Raw genomic sequence first — 17,222 nt, 5'->3', positions numbered from 1 at the left:
GGGCCAACTTCAGTGGAGCCACTAGACGAGAAATGGTACACAAAGCCTACAAATGGTCTCCTAAATATAGTAGGCGTGGTTTGCTTCATTTTCAATTTCCTTTAGATCACACAGATTACATAATCTATCCTCCTCAACCGTGCCTACATATCTGCCTGTCTCAATATGCAGACCAAGTATGCCAGCTCTAATTTGGGCACATAAGGATCGTTTCTAATAGTTTTGAATATGTCCATTAATTTCATGTTATAATATTCACATATTCTCATCTTAAATATGGGGTCAGAGCCCCCTATGTGTTGTCCGTGAAATTGCAGATGGACAGAGAGAGGCTTCCGGACTCATCTCAAATATCGCAAGTTTGTTGCTGGGATAAAGAAATGTCATTAACAAAGTAGATTTTCTCCTGATTTGTCTCGCTAAAAGAAGCCACTTTACTATGAATATCTTGTAAATATTGTGTGCCTTGTGATGATTGGGTCCAGTATTTAGTTCAGTGACCATGGAGTTAAGGAATGGTTCAGAAGCTGTGTTCACGTTCATTCTCCCATTGGAAATGAATAGACTCCAACATTCTTCCTGTCTCCTAATAATGTTACCGCCCACCTCACTCAGATACGGGAAGTAAAGCAAAGGTGGCCTCTCTTGCTAATTCTCCTCTTGGATATGGCCCATGAAAACGTGCATTTCCTGTCGGTTGGTTGGTTGGTCATGCCTCGTGACATCATGTGACATCATCAGGGATGGATATATATATATATATATATATATATATATATATATATATACTGTATATATATATATATATATATATATATATATATATATATATATATATATATATATTTTTTTTAGGTTTGCGACTATCCATTGATTCAGCATGAAGACTAAAGCATTCTAAATACGTACAGTACACACGCAAGCTTTGATCCCTGATAACTCAGCCTCGGAGCTGACTTGAGAATGAGCGGAATGAGCACAGCTTTTTTTTATCACACTTTTAATGTTTTAAGCTCTGTGGATATAGTTTTGTTTCTATTATTCTTATACATACAAATGTTATCACTATGACCTTTAACCCTCAGGACGTATCTGTGTACACACCTGGCACAAGGTAGGCTTCTTCTGCTTCTTCCGCGATTTGTAATGCTGCTCCTTCTCCAACCCTCCTTCCTCCACCTCCTCCTCCTGATCCTTCTCCAACCCTCCTTCCTCCACGTTCACCTCCTCCTCCTGACTGCGGGGGGGCGTGTCATACCTTGAGGAAGAGGTAGAGTTCTGAAAATTAAGGCCCAGGCCTAACTGGGCCGGCCGAGGCCATTTTAGGCCCGACCCGGCTTTAACATGTCAGCCCTTTTTATTTCTGGGACTGCAATTTTTCACTTTAATATCCCCAGTGTTCATTTAGAGTGTACAAATGCAACCACATGGACCTGTAAGAGTCCATTTGGATCCATTGTTCATTGTCCCCATAACACTTCAATATTGAACATTATAAAGTGTGCTTTATTAGGAATAGTTTCAGCATGCACATATTCTCTCCTTTTTAATTAGACATATTGAACAACTACTGACTGGTAGTTTAGTGAAAAGGTATGTAAGCACTTATTCCAACATGAGTGACTTTTACAGTTAATATAGATAAATAAACAGAACTACTGCAAAAACGTGGCTGGTCAAACTAGGGGGTTTTCATGATGCTGAATCTATTGCAAGCATTAGCACACGAAAAACACTCCTTGGCCTAAAAATGGCCATAGCTGTCATCGCAAATGTGATGAGGTCATCACATGTGGTGTGGCAATACTTTACACCACTTCACTATAATAATATACAGCACAATAACTGTATAGAATGATAACATGAACATATGGAGGCTTGTTTGCTGCCAGTGGCTGCAGGGCCATAACATAAGACAGCTCCATTTACTGTAATGTGCATGCGAAAAGTCTGTATGTTATCAATTACATAACAGAAGATAGTTTGCAGTTTGCATCGTGTGGCACTTTAAAAAAAACAAAACACACATCTGTACAGAACGGCTATCCATGAAACAGAACCATCTTGTACCTGTTTTCCCCACAGCCTTGGCCTTCTTGGCAGGACACGTTTCCACATTGGAAATGTTCTTCCTTTTGGGAACTGTGACAGGAACATCTACTGTATGAAAACAAACAAGTGTTTAGTCCAACATAGAGCTGTGACTAGTTGTGCTTCAGTGCAACCTTTTTTTTGCCCTTTTCAGTAAATATGTTTTTTCCTCTGTCTCCTTACCGATTCCTTTGCTCAGGTTGAACCCTTTGTACAACAAATACAGAGAACGAATTCATTGAGGCACGGAAGGCAAATGGTTATTATATATGTATATATACTTCCCCTCATTCATTCCCCCTAGTAATTCATTCTGCTTCTTTAAATCAGCTGCCTCTCCAGGCCACGCCCTTATTCCCACAGTGCAATTCAGGCGGCTACTTAACACATCATTTGCGATCCACGTATCAATACGTTTCGAGCACTTTTTATTGAATACTTTCATTCATCTTTTTACCCACCCGGACAATTTACGTTATCTATATATACAAGTGAGAAGTTGTACCCAACCCAGGAAAAGGGACCCAAAGTCACACACTGCATACGCCACTGACACGTCACTGACACACTGCAACACACTACACTCACACGGCACTGACGTCACACACTAACCCTCCGCGTCGTTCGGCCGCTATCTCCTCATATCGCGCCGAACGCCGACCCTCAAAACCACCCGCGGAACATTACTCATTGCACTGACACCAATGTTGCCTCACTTCCACACTCACCAACTCGCCTCCCTTCCACACTCACGCCACAATCGTCCCAACCACCCACACCCCCTGAACACTGTTGCCACGTCTATGAAAACCAAGCCCACAAAAAATGCCACTCAACACGCCACTTACACACACTACAACTCGCTTACAACTCGCGCACCTGGCAACACTGCATCCTGCATCCATTGGCTACCATTTTGCCACTGCTAATTTATTGCCACATCTAAGAAAACCAAGCCCGCAAACCCTGACTTCCTACAGGCTACTTACACACACTACCACTCGCTTACAATACACGGACCTGGCAACACTAACATGCCCTCTTCCATTGGCTCTATCCCCAACACGAGCTTCCATGTTACATTGCGCACTTCCGAAAAGACAACCGGAAGTTACACACTACACACACATTACAAGAACAAGACGAACACAACACTACACGCACACACACACACACACACGGGTTGCCAGGTCTATGAAAACGAAGCCCACAAAAACTGCCACTCAACACCCTACTTACACACACTACAACTCGCGAACCTGGCAACATTGTAAGCACAGCACAACACACACACACACACACACACACACTCATTCTAACTTGGATGGACAGCGCCGCGATTACATACACAGTTTACCATACGTCCTCTTTTGGGGGCCTGTCCGGCCAGTACGGGTGGTTTTAAAAATTCCTTCACATGTCCGGGGTTTTACACGTATCGCCTGTACTGTATCGCTACGCTCAGACCATTCACACCAATGTGTATTACAATGCACGTTCAATGGTTCGTCGTGGAAAAACACTGTGAGAGGTGGACTTTCAGCCCGAACCCCGGAATGTGTATTCTTCATAACTCTGCATGCGCTGCACGCTGACACCACTACCACTGGTCCCGACCGCAGATCAGAGAAAGGCTCGCTGGCTGCTCCGCTGTCTGCAGATAGACAGACAGCGGAGAACTATCTCATCATTGACATGCAGAAAAAGTAGGCTGCTGTTTTCTTAGCTTTGTGACTGACCAATGAGAAGCACATTGTATTGTCTGCAAAGGAACTATGTGTCTGTCACAAATAAAAGTTCTGTCCTGCAAGCCCATGTCATGTCAACACAGACAAGGCAGCTGTGCGCGCGGTGAGTCCTGCAAATTATAATGACCCAATATTATTTTGTACAACCTAGCAAAGCATAACATATGATGGTTTGGAGAATAGGCTGGTCTCTCTTTTTACAACAGATAAGCCATTGCATACAGGTTCTCAAACTTTTTAATTTCAAGGACCCCCATAACTCTGAGAGTCAAACCAAATGGACCCATAAGAGTCCCATTTGATTCCATTTGTACAGTATCAGAGTTAAAAGTTATAAAAGAGTCCATTTGGTTACATTTGTACACTCTCAGAGTTACAGACCTGTAAGGGTCCATTTGGGTCCATGTGTTACACTCTCAGAGTTACAGACCTATAATGGGTCCATTTGGAACCCCCTCAAGGAACCATGAGGGTCCCTGGATCACACCTTTCAGAGCCACTGCTTTAAATAAATACATAACTAATATAGAGCATATTTGATCCATTTATTGTTAGGCTATAGATTCTTTTGACATCTGAATTTAACAGAACCGCCCACGCACGGCACATGCACGACGTGCACGACGTGCACGCGCATGTGCACATCCACATCCACATGCACGCGCGCATGTGTCCTCTTTTTGGTAATTCAGAATATGGTATGCCTACACAGTTAAAATAATGCAAACACGCAAATTGCGCAAACGACTGCGTCGACACCTGGCGTGGAACAAACGGGACGAACCGAGGCGCATATATGGATAAGAACAACAACACTACACGCGCGCGCGCACACGCGCTGCAACACAAAACAGCTGCATAAAACGCGTGTCACTGTGGACTTCTGTATCTGTGGACTTCTGTATCGCAACGCGGGGCAACGCAACTCTGGGATGAGCGGGCCGAAGGCCCGCGAAATTCTAGTTTAATACAATTAGATAGGACTGTTCTGTTTGGATGAATGGGCTGTCTATGGGAAGTTGCACCTAGTTAGCACCTTCCTGGCAAGATGGCAGCCGTCTTCATATCATCAATAGGATGCTTCTGAACACATAATTGACCAAATAAAATGCTCAAATTCCAAAATAATAACTGCACAACATGCTTCCATAGAAGACATGTTGGCTTATATGTAATCCAAATGAATAAACGTTATTTCTGTTTATTACATGGCTTGGTTGAATGCTTGATTCTGATTGGTCAAACGCTGAATTCAGCTGTGAGTTATGTGTTGATAATGACCGCTCCGCTGTATAACAGAACTCTGCCTAATCAAACCCTCTGAGCACCAGCTGCGTGGCTGCGCCCCGCTTGATTTACTGCTGTTTCCAACATATCAGCCATGTAAACACACACACACACTAATGACACACAATGTCATTTACAGCTAAACATTGCTTTCAAAAATGTGTTTGAAAACATTTGAGCGAGAAATAGACAAAGCAGTACCCGGAAATGGATTCGATTTGATCAACTCACTTCCTTGTTTTCCGACAGTGCTGCAGCCCTGCAGCTGGCCAGACGCAGCCAGCGCAAACTTTTTTTTTCTTTTCGTATGTGAACGTGTTTTATTTGTATGCAGCTGTGACTCTGTCTCCAAGACAAATTTCTCCCAAGGGAGACAAATAAAGATAACCTTGAACCTTGAACTTATGGAATACTTTTTTTGTTGTGTTTTGGGTCAATGTATTAATTTATGTTAGGTAGCCATGTAATAAGCGGGATAATATCTGGCTAGGTGGTCAGTCGGGAGATAATTCACCGACAGGGATTTTAACCACCGAGGCGAAGCCGACAATGACCACCTAGACAATGCAGACAATGACCACCTAGCCAGATATTATCCCTTACATATTGTAGCATTAAAACTGTAAAGTTTAAAGAAGTATTTAGGTTTTGTTTTTGAGGACTGAACCTTCTCATGTCAGGTAGGATAAGTCTATACCATTTATTTATTTTGGTTTACATCATTTAATCCATTTATTTATTTATGTCTGAACTGAAGAGTGATTATACACACACATCACTTTATAAATATAAAATCCATTTGGCTGCTTGTATCAACTGATAAAAAGAAGCCTTTAGCAGTAATGTAGAAAAATAGAAGCAAATAGAATTGTTAACAAGTGAAACGTGATAGAATCAATTCAAATAGTGAGGCCAATGCAGATTCACATATGTATTGCATACGATTCTTTTTTTGAGATAACGGCCTTAATTACATTTACCTCAGTGTCCCAATTTTGGGGCGAACATTTGGCAGAAATAGCAGCTCTACAAGCTCACAGTGAGTTTGTAGATAGGCTGTTTCCATCAAAGAGATTATATGGTGTACTGTAGAGGGACAAGGGGGCTTATAGAGCATAGCAGTGGGCATGTTCTTTTATTTATTTATCCAGGATCCTGATGATTTGTGGAGAAAAAAATAATATTTAATAATATGATATATTACATTTAATAAATACCCTTTGTTTAGCGTTCGTAGTATCAAAGGTTATTATGGTCATGACTCACCAGGCTTGATTCTAGGCTTAAAATAATTGATATAAATATTTTTGTAAATCTCTATGAGAAAAAATAATGGCCAATTTTTCAGTGGGTCCAGAAAACCATGCCCACTGCTATGCTCTATAGCAGGGGTTCTCAACGTTTTTGGCTGGGAAATGCTTTGGCCATGTCTCACATGTCAAACAATTAGTTTGATTTACTTTTGCACCCCTAAAATCAGTGTTGTCAAAATATTACTTAAACAGTAATATACTACTTATTACTTATTACTTAGTACAACACTATCCAAGTTCCAGTGATAGACGTTGTTGTTGTTAGCATGTCATTAGCATTAGCATGGTCTGTAGCATGGGAACTGCTCAACCAAAACGGTCGCAGTTCACAATGCTACACAGCTGGAGCAAATGAATCAACTACAACCGGTAACGAGTGACACGCATTCAACAGCGCGATGAACGAGCACCGATACGCGCTCGTCAGCTGCTGGGCTCAGACAGTCACCGTCCGTAATGAATATGTTTCTTTTTCCCTTTTTACCTCCATTATGATGAATTCCTGTTCTGTTCTTTGTCTATATAGAAGTGTCTATTTGTACGTCTCTAAATGTTTTGATGAATTGAACATGGTGGACCCTGTTGTAAACAAGTGTAATGCTTAATTGGGTCGTCCACTCACAGTTAACAGCCTTTGTATTGAGTTTGTGCTTGAAATGTACTGTAATTCTGCAAACTGTTAATAACATTTTCAATCAATCAATCAAAGAGATTGGAGATAGAGAGGAGAAGCGGGCGGGGCTATTAGCCTGCTATGGAACAACACACTGCAACAGACAGAGTGGAGAAGCGTCTCTCTCTCTCGTCTCTCAGCCGTTCCTCACAGAGAGATTGGCGACTCGGGGAGAGTTTGGGCGCACCACAGAAATGATTGGTAGTCCCACAGTTGCTCCCAAATATATTTTTTATGTCGCACAGATTCAATTTCAGGCGCATTTGCGTCCAAAATTATCGCAATTTCGAGCCCATATACAATATATTATCGGGGCTATTTATAATGTTATCTGTCCGATAATTATGACATCATAATTCCTGATATCAGGCCGATAATTATCGGGCCGATAGTTATCGTGCATCCCTAATAATGACCAAATAAAATGCTCTAATGCTAAAATAATAACTGCACAACATGCTTCCATAGAAGACGTGCTGACGTATATGGAATCCAACCGACTCTTGATCCATGCGTTTGTGAAGTGTCCTGTCTTACAGCTGCTATGAGAAAACCTGAATATTGTAGCAGTAAAGTTGTAAAGTTGTATTTTCAGCATTTGTATTTACTTCTCCTTCTACCTTTATAAATGTAAAATGCATTTGGCTGCTTGTATTGTATTAACTGATGAAAAGAAGCCTTTAGCAGTAATATAGAAAAATAGAAATCGAGATGCATCACACAATCAAATAGAATTGTTAACAAAATAAACGTGATCGAATCAAATGAAATTAGTGAGGCCAATGCAGATTCACACATCTATTGCATACGATTCGTCTTTATTACATTTACCTCAGCGTCCCAATTTTGGGGCGAACATTTGGCAGAAATAGCAGCTCTACAAGCTCACAGTGAGTTTGTAGATAGGCTGTTTTCATCAAAGAGATTATATGATTATAGAGCATAGCAGTGGCTGTGGTTTTCTCGACCCACTCAAAACTCTCCAATTCATTTTCCCCATAGAATAATTGATATAAATATTTTTGTAAAACTAAAAAAGCCTAGAATCAAGCCATCCATCATGACCATAAACCCTTTGATTCTGTGGCGGAGACAAAAATAATTATGTGATATACTACATTCAATAAATAACCCTTGTTTAGCGTTCACAGAATCAAAGGTGTTATGGTCATGACTGGGTCATCCTGGGTGGCTTAAAATAATTGATATAATTACTATATTGATATAATAATTATTTTTGTAAATCTCTATGGGAAAAATGAATGGCCGATTTTTCAGTGGGTCCAGAAAACCATGCCCACTGCTATGCTCTATAGAGCCCCCTGGGATAATCTGTCAGTCATACCTGGAGGTTTGTACTGTGATAATCTGCTGCCACCTGGTGGGCTGAGAGGGTGAGACACGGGGGTGCTGTCAGAGATGGCAGGCCTTTCAGAAGTGTGTGCAGTCGTTGTGGATGGAGGACTTCTCCCTGGTTCTGAGATTGCTGTGAGACAGATCGACCAATTAACATTGAACAATCAATGGTACCGCACTGGTATTCTTAAACATGGGTAAAGCCAGTATTCTGAAAACAGGTATGGCTGACTACTGCATGTATTCCCAATGTGTTCCCAAGTTATATTGTTCTGGTCATTGTTCTGGCCAAACCAAACTAAGTTTTACTCTCATGTGCCTGTACACAAGATGTAACAATAAAGTACAACCTTGACCTTGTGTGGTCCCCAAGTAGTTGTACTAAATTATATAATCAATTCAATCAATGAGTTTGATTAACTGTTGCACCCATAAAATAAAATGCAGCATGCCATTTCTAAGCTTAATTTCAAAGACAGACCTGCTGCATGTGATTCAGAATTGGAGGTTTTGGAGGGTTGTTTATCTTTCTTAGAGACAGGGGGCTTGGGGGAAGCTTGTCTCTTCTCCGTCTTTCTGTCCTTTTTTTTCTTGACTTTCTTCCCAGTGAACTCCCCATCCTTACGTCCGGGTGCTTCACTTACATCGTCATGGCTGTCTGTATATGAACAGAAAGTCAGTGTTACGTTATCACACGTTATCTGCTCATGTGATATCACATATTACCTATGCAGTATACACCAAGACACAGAATCTGATCAACAACAACCCCCAGAGCAGAGCATAAGATAAAGACTTTACATGAACAACATAACTTTCTATTCATGCCATATACCATATAGACACATAACACATGATCATAGTACAATCCATACATCACATTATAATTCACAGAATCACCCAGAACTAAATACGGAGGAGGCCCAGGAAATTTGAACGCTGACATCTGAACAACCACAGAGTCAGCTTGGCATGTAGAGTGAACACAGTAGTGACTGCTTAAAAAGGACAATGCAGATTCACACATCTATTGCATACGATTCGTCTTTATTACATTTACCTCAGCGTCCCAATTTTGGGGCGAACATTTGGCAGAAATAGCAGCTCTACAAGCTCACAGTGAGTTTGTAGATAGGCTGTTTTCATCAAAGAGATTATATGATTATAGAGCATAGCAGTGGCTGTGGTTTTCTCGACCCACTCAAAACTCTCCAATTCATTTTTCCCATAGAATAATTGATATAAATATTTTTGTAAAACTAAAAAAGCCTAGAATCAAGCCATCCATCATGACCATAAACCATTTGATTCTGTGGTGGAGAAAAAAATAATGATGTGATATACTACATTCAATAAATAACCCTTGTTTAGCGTTCACAGAATCAAAGGTGTTATGGTCATGACTGGGTCATCCTGGGTGGCTTGATTCTAGGCTTAAAATAATTGATATAATTACTATATTGATATAATAATTATTTTTGTAAATCTCTATGGGAAAAATGAATGGCCGATTTTTCAGTGGGTCCAGAAAACCATGCCCACTGCTATGCTCTATAGAGCCCCCTGGGATAATCTGTCAGTCATACCTGGAGGTTTGTACTGTGATAATCTGCTGCCACCTGGTGGGCTGAGAGGGTGAGACACGGGGGTGCTGTCAGAGATGGCAGGCCTTTCAGAAGTGTGTGCAGTCGTTGTGGATGGAGGACTTCTCCCTGGTTCTGAGATTGCTGTGAGACAGATCGACCAATTAACATTGAACAATCAATGGTACCGCACTGGTATTCTTAAACATGGGTAAAGCCAGTATTCTGAAAACAGGTATGGCTGACTACTGCATGTATTCCCAATGTGTTCCCAAGGTATATTGTTCTGGTCATTGTTCTGGCCAAACCAAACTAAGTTTTACTCTCATGTGCCTGTACACAAGATGTAACAATAAAGTACAACCTTGACCTTGTGTGGTCCCCAAGTAGTTGTACTAAATTATATAATCAATTCAATCAATGAAAACTTTACGAAAACTTTTGGAAAAGGACATGAAACTTAAGTGGGAGATTGTGTCTTTCTCCGACTACTGGAGAGAGGGACGCATCCCCAGGGGACTACGCATCAAAAAGTTCCCTGCTGCCACTCCCGATGCCAGCTTTAAGGCTAAATGGGAGGCTATCCTTAATAAATGTTCCATGGACTTAATGCTGTTATTGATTGAGGAATACAAGAAACAGCGGGATGAACTTAAGGATAAGATCGCAAACCTCGAATCGTCCATCACTATAGCACCGGATCTACGGGTTCCTTTTGATGATAAAATCCGGGCTGAGATTCGCAAATTGGAGGTTGAAGTGAAGGATTCGAAGGTGGACAAATTCAGAAGGGATTTGGAGGACTACCAACTGGACCGGGTCTACAAGTGGGTGCAGCCACCACGGACCCCACGCACGCCGCACCATAATAAGAATCAACAACACCGTTCCAGGGCCGGGTCAGACAGGAGCGTCTTTTTCAACATCGCCAGTAGTGGAGATGAAGAGGAGCCAGTTTCCAATCTGCTTACCGACCGTGGCAATTTTTTAGACCCAGGGTGGCCTACCCTGTCCCTGAGCACAACCTCGACAGCCATCCCAGACACCGACGCACACGCAGGGGTCGGAGGAGGCGGCGCCCAGGCCCAGCCGCAGCGCCCATCCATACGGACGGCGATACGACAAACAACTCTACGCAGCCAGCCGAGGAAACACTATCGGTAGTTAATCTATCTGGTGTTAGCCTAAGCAGTGATCAATTGAGTGTGCTAGCGAAAGGTATGTCTTTTTCCCCCACGTATAATACAACTTTGTTTGATACCAGGATAGATCTATTCCGCTTTTATCGGAACTTACATCTAAAGACATGGCATCACCACCAATCTGAACATACCCACCGTTTCCCGAACCCGACCTCTGTTGAAATGAAATGAAATGAAATCTATATTTACCCAGGGTATCTGGGCTAAGCTCAAGAACTTGTTTCCAGCCAGGCCCTGCTCATAGAACACATTTCATCGTAGTGGTTGATGCCTTGTTCAAGGGCATTTCAGCGGTGGTAATTTTAACGTGTCGGACGGCTGGTTCGAACTGGGAACCTTCCGGTATCTAGACCGCGCCGCTATCCGTTCGGCCACCGCTGCCACAAGTTACAAGTCCGGTTTCGAGCTCTGATTCTTACTTTGAGTGAACCTGCTTCTAAATTTATTGACTTTTATATTAAGCCTTTTAATAAGAAGCTTCCTTCATTTATTGAGGACACAACCGATGTGTTGAATAAAATTGCTAGCCTGGGTAATTGTAAGTCACAACTTCTAGTCACCATGGATGTGGAGTCACTGTACACTAACATCGATCACAAGGAAGGTTTACATGCTTTGAAACATTTTCTCTCCGACAGAGAGACTTCACCTCCTACTGAGTTTATCCTTATGTTAACTGAATGGATTATTCATAATAATGTTTTCTTGTTTACTGATGAAGTGTACAAACAAATTATCGGTGTACCGATGGGTTCCTGCTTCTCTCCTAACTATGCTTGTCTTTACCTGGGCCATTGGGAGGAGATGTTTGTGCTAAATCCTATAAATCCTTGGTTTCAATATATTACTTGGTACGGTCGTTACATTGATGATTTGCTGCTGGTGTTTAGTGGGTCTGAGACACAACTCCTACAATTCCATACTTATTTAAATTCTTTGAATGAAAACATCAGACTCACTATTGAATACTCGCAGCAGACCATTAATTTCCTTGATTTGACCATCTACAAAGATGACTTGGGGAACCTTCACACAACGATTTATAGGAAGGAGATTTCAAGGAACACACTGTTAAGAGCGGTTTCATTCCACCCGCCACACCTAATTAAAAATATCCCTTTTGGCCAATTTCAAAGATTGCGCCGTATTTGTGACAGCGATTTTGATACTAAGGCAGCAGATATGGGCAACCGCTTTAGGGAGAGGGGCTATAAACCCACCAATATTTCGTGTGCACGTAATAAGGCACTTGAAATAAACCGTCCTGAGCTTCTGGTAAAAAGGAAGCGCACTAACCATAGTCAACCCCGCCCCTTTTTTGTCTCCCAATACAGCACTGCGGCCTCACGTATACAAAATATCATCAGATCTAACTGGGCTATTATAGAAAGTGACCCATCCCTCCGCAGTGTGTTTCCTGAACCTCCCATCTTTTCTTTTAGGAGAGCTCCCACAATAAGGGACAAATTGGTTCACAGTTACCTTCCTCCTGATAATAAGACATCTTGGCTTCACAAACCCATAGGGACCTATAAATGTATGAATTGTCCTCATTGTTCTAATGTACTTCAGGCAAAAACCTTTTCAGACCTCAAAACACAGAAGATATATAAAATCAATGATTTCATTAATTGTAGTACCACACATGTGGTCTATCGTCTCACATGTCCTTGTCCTGATGTGTTTTATATAGGCAGAACCAAGCGCCGCCTAAGAGACCGCCTGGCTGAGCATAAATATGCCATTCGTATTAATAATTCTAATTACCCTATAGCCAGACATTTTAGTCACTGTCATGACAATAATGACACTTTGTTGAGAATCACTGGTATTGAATACATAAAACCTCTCACCAGGGGGGGTGATCGCATCAGGAGACTGAACCAGAGAGAAACTTTCTGGATTCACACCCTGGATGCAATTACCCCGCCTGGCCTGAATGAGGACATAGACTTCATGTGTTTCTTATAGGTTAATTTGGGCTCTTTATTGACCTGTGCTTAATTTACTATTGTCTGTGTCCTCCGGTATACATTTTATATCCTATAGATTTTTTTGCATCTATATTTGTTTTTAATGGTGTAGCCTCCTAATGTATGTATATAGCTTTAAGTGTACTTTTTCTTGTGTTGGTTCCTTTTTTTCACTTGTTTCTTTTTCCTTTTTTTCTACTTAATGATTGCCTGATTGTTCCTATTGTAATAACGATGTAATGAGCTGAACCACGTGATCATTTTCTAAGTGGTTAATTGTAATTACTGGACTGGTCCCCACCTGGTTCCAGCCCTATTTAATGAGTTTGTTGCTCTGTGTGTTGTTAGCCCTGATGAAGACCGTAACAGGTCGAAACATGTCGGTTTAATAAAATATTTCCTCCTTTTGACATCAAGTGTGCCCGGATCTCCTCTTTTCTCTAATTCAATCAATGAGTTTGATTAACTGTTGCACCCGTAAAATAAAATGCAGCATGCCATTTCTAAGCTTAATTTCAAAGACAGACCTGCTGCATGTGATTCAGAATTGGAGGTTTTGGAGGGTTGTTTATATTTCTTAGAGACAGGGGGCTTGGGGGAAGCTCGTCTCTTCTCCGTCTTTCTGTCCTTTTTTTTCTTGACTTTCTTCCCAGTGAACTCCTCATCCTTACGTCCGGGTGCTTCGCTTACATCGTCATGGCTGTCTGTATATGAACAGAAAGTCAGTGTTACGTTATCACACGTTATCTGCTCATGTGATATCACATATTACCTATGCAGTATACACCAAGACACAGAATCTGATCAACAACAACCCCCAGAGCAGAGCATAAGATAAAGACTTTACATGAACAACATAACTTTCTATTCATGCCATATACCATATAGACACATAACACATGATCATAGTACAATCCATACATCACATTATAATTCACAGAATCACCCAGAACTAAATACGGAGGAGGCCCAGGAAATTTGAACGCTGACATCTGAACAACCACAGAGTCAGCTTGGTATGTAGAGTGAACACAGTAGTGACTGCTTAAAAAGGACCAACTGATTGTATTGTGGGTGTGCAGCGAATGAGAAACAGACAGACTAGACAGAGATTACTGGGAGTATATGAATGAACTATTAGCGAATGAATGGGCGGGTCGGGGGAGAGATAATTAGAAGTAACCTGCTGTCTATGTCTGTAATGAACTATCGCTGCACTGATGTATTTGGATGCCATCTCAAAATATTTTGTTCCAGGGACCACCAGAATTAAAGATTTGAGTTCAAATGTTTGCTTTACGTTGCGGTGTGAGCTTGTAGATTGGTTATTGCCACTTTTCTTGGTTTTGGTTATATGGTAGAGGGCTCTGACAAACAAAAAACAGTGAAGACACGAAGCCCACAACCATTGGCCAAAGGGTGGCACTACAGTATTACCACACCACATATGATGACCTCATCACATTTGCGATGAACGGGTCCCGCAAATGTCATTTTATTCACCCAAAATATACATTTTGTAACCGGGGATCATGTTTAGAGAAATGAAGCACAAATCAAGCTTGTTTTGACCCGAAAGTAGAATCCGTTTGGACCAGGAGGCGTCAAAAGGCGATCAAGGCGCTGAGTGAGTTTTATTACATTTACCTCAGCGTCCCGTTTCTGGGGCGGACATTTGGCAGAAATAGCAGCTCTACAAGCTCACAATGAGTTTGTAGATAGGCTGTTGTCATTTCAAGAGATATTATATGGAGTACTGTAGAGCATACATGGGCAACTGGTGCCCCGTGGGCCACATGCAGCCCCTACCTTCACTTAATGCAGCCCGCAGTTTAATATCACAATACTGATATATTATTGACTTCAGCTGTTACAATTCCAAACATAACCTAGTTCAATTACTTGTACTATAGCATTAGAATGCTATAGTCTTTTTTTTATGTCCAATGTATTTGCATTTAAGTTCATAAAGTTAACATAAATAACCTATAACTAAATGCATTTGAAATTAAATAAACATGTTAATTCTCAGGATTTCAATTCAAATATAGCAAAACTAGCAGATCTACAAGCTCAAAACACGTCGCAGCGCGACACATTTTGAGCTTGTAGATCTGCTATTTTTGATAAGACATTATATATGCAATGTGGCATTGTGGCCCTCTGGAGTGAGTTTGGAAGTATAGTGGCCCTCTCCATCTTCAAAGTTGCCCACCCCTGCTGTAGAGGGAAATAATACAGGGTTTAGTATAGAGCCCTGTGATATGTAGATAATCTGTCAGTCATACCTGGAGGATTGCACTTTGGTACTCTGTTGCCAATTGCTGGGCTGAGGTGGTGAGATGCAGAGGTGCTGCCAAAGATGGCAGGACTTTTGGAAGTGGATGCGGTCGAGGGAGGACTTCTGTCTGGTTGTGAGATTGCTGTGAGACAGATTGACCAATTGAACAATGAATGGAGCTTGTAGATTTTTTTTGTAGCAAACTTTGAACAGGAATAGCTCAGCATGAACCATTTGACCGTCAGAAATAAAACTTTGATACGCATATGCGTCTCCTCATGCCGGGACAACGCTCCACACGTCCCAAACTCTTCTCCCTTCTGGCTCCAAAACTATGGAATGCACTTCCCATCACAATCAGAACTGCAGCCTCACTCCCAATCTTCCACCGTAGTCTGAAAACGCACCTCTTCAGACTCCACCATGGCCCGTAGCACCTGCCCTAGCCCCTTAGATAGCACTTTATGTAGACTTAGATAATATTTTAAACAGACTTATAGCATGTTACGTAGACAGCACTAGAATTGCATTGTATGTAGTCATAGCACTTTATAGTACACATGTATAATAAGTATAGTATGTATAGTTTACATAGATATTCCACTGTTACGTTCCTAGCCTACGCATGTTTCATGATAACTACTTTTTATATATGTAATGTATGCCATGCTTTGTTGTTATTGCTTAATGTAAATCGCTCTGGATTAAGAGCGTCTGCTAAATGCCTAAATTGTAATTGAACAACTTTCATGTTCTGACTTCTGACCTTTAGATCACCCACCATTTTGGTCCAAGCCCCCAGAATGACTGGCGTTGAGGCCGTCATATAGCACGAGGAAGAAATATGTATTTATTATTAAAACAAAGTCATAGCGCCCACTGCCCAAACCTGGTGTAATTGTGGGAAGATGGTCCGCATCTCCGTCCTTCGACCTGGCCCCGTGCTGCTCTCGTGCGCTGCAGGCAGCCTTCCTCTTTCTGGATGGGGTGCATTGTGAGGTCTGCTCTGCTGTGATCTGATCCAGACCTGCAGGAGAAACGCTATTCTATCAACACTTGTGATCCTTCTGCAGTCTGTTCTTAAATTAAATAAAAAATTGTGGCTTTGTACTTTTTTGTTCCTATCAGACCATGGCACACCTGTATTCATGATAATAATAAACTTGTATTCATTCAATGGACGATCTACAAGCTTGTCACAACATATTGTGAGCTTGTAGATTTGCTATTTTTTTTTACACAAAATTCACCTACAATGACATGCCTAAAAGAGGGACACCAGGTTGGAAATGGTGGATGTAACAGTTTTAAGTTATCATTGTTAAGGGTGAAATGATGCCCAGTTTTGTGTATAAGGCCTTCCAGATGATGTTTGAATACAGTGTCACAAAGTATGCGTTGTCAAAGTGTCAACACTTTTGATTTCAGTACCTCTTTCAGCAATTTCTGGCATCCCCTTTACCTAAATTCAACATTTGTGAGAAAATATTGACACAAATGTGTTTTTATGTCAATATGTTCCAAATAAAATAGCATAATAGCATTTCCATGGATTAAGCCAAGGCAACACAAAATCTCACAACAAAAATGTTGTTAGGCCTAGTCGTAATCTGCAATTTGTGAAACTGGATGAAAGGAGCACACTAGCGCTGTGTTTCATTAACAATTTAGCCATACAGTTATCTAAATTAGTTTTAAACCTTTCCTTTAACACC

General features: G+C 41.3%; 1 protein-coding gene across 2 annotated transcripts in view; it reads right to left on the bottom strand.

Annotated features, from left to right (window-relative positions):
• Window positions 1–1,193: 1,193 nt before the first annotated feature.
• LOC306916821 (uncharacterized protein) overlaps window positions 1,194–17,222 on the bottom strand; it is a 42,950-nt gene continuing 26,921 nt past the window's right edge. For both annotated transcript variants that reach the window (XM_079494861.1, XM_079494862.1), the window contains 8 exons: window positions 16,397–16,534; window positions 15,515–15,649; window positions 13,754–13,930; window positions 10,055–10,195; window positions 8,950–9,126; window positions 8,458–8,598; window positions 2,071–2,160; window positions 1,194–1,258 (listed from right to left, as the gene is read on the bottom strand). In XM_079494861.1, the coding sequence (XP_079350987.1) occupies window positions 1,221–1,258; window positions 2,071–2,160; window positions 8,458–8,598; window positions 8,950–9,126; window positions 10,055–10,195; window positions 13,754–13,930; window positions 15,515–15,649; window positions 16,397–16,534 (1,037 nt within the window). In that variant the 3' untranslated portion in view covers window positions 1,194–1,220. The remainder of the gene's footprint in view (window positions 1,259–2,070; window positions 2,161–8,457; window positions 8,599–8,949; window positions 9,127–10,054; window positions 10,196–13,753; window positions 13,931–15,514; window positions 15,650–16,396; window positions 16,535–17,222) is intronic.

The sequence above is a fragment of the Electrona antarctica genome (assembly GCF_951216825.1).
Source record: "Electrona antarctica genome assembly, chromosome: 23".
Classification (NCBI taxonomy): Eukaryota; Metazoa; Chordata; class Actinopteri; order Myctophiformes; family Myctophidae; genus Electrona; species Electrona antarctica.
Note: the sequence above shows the minus strand (reverse complement) of the source record. Positions and strands in the feature narration are given on the sequence as shown.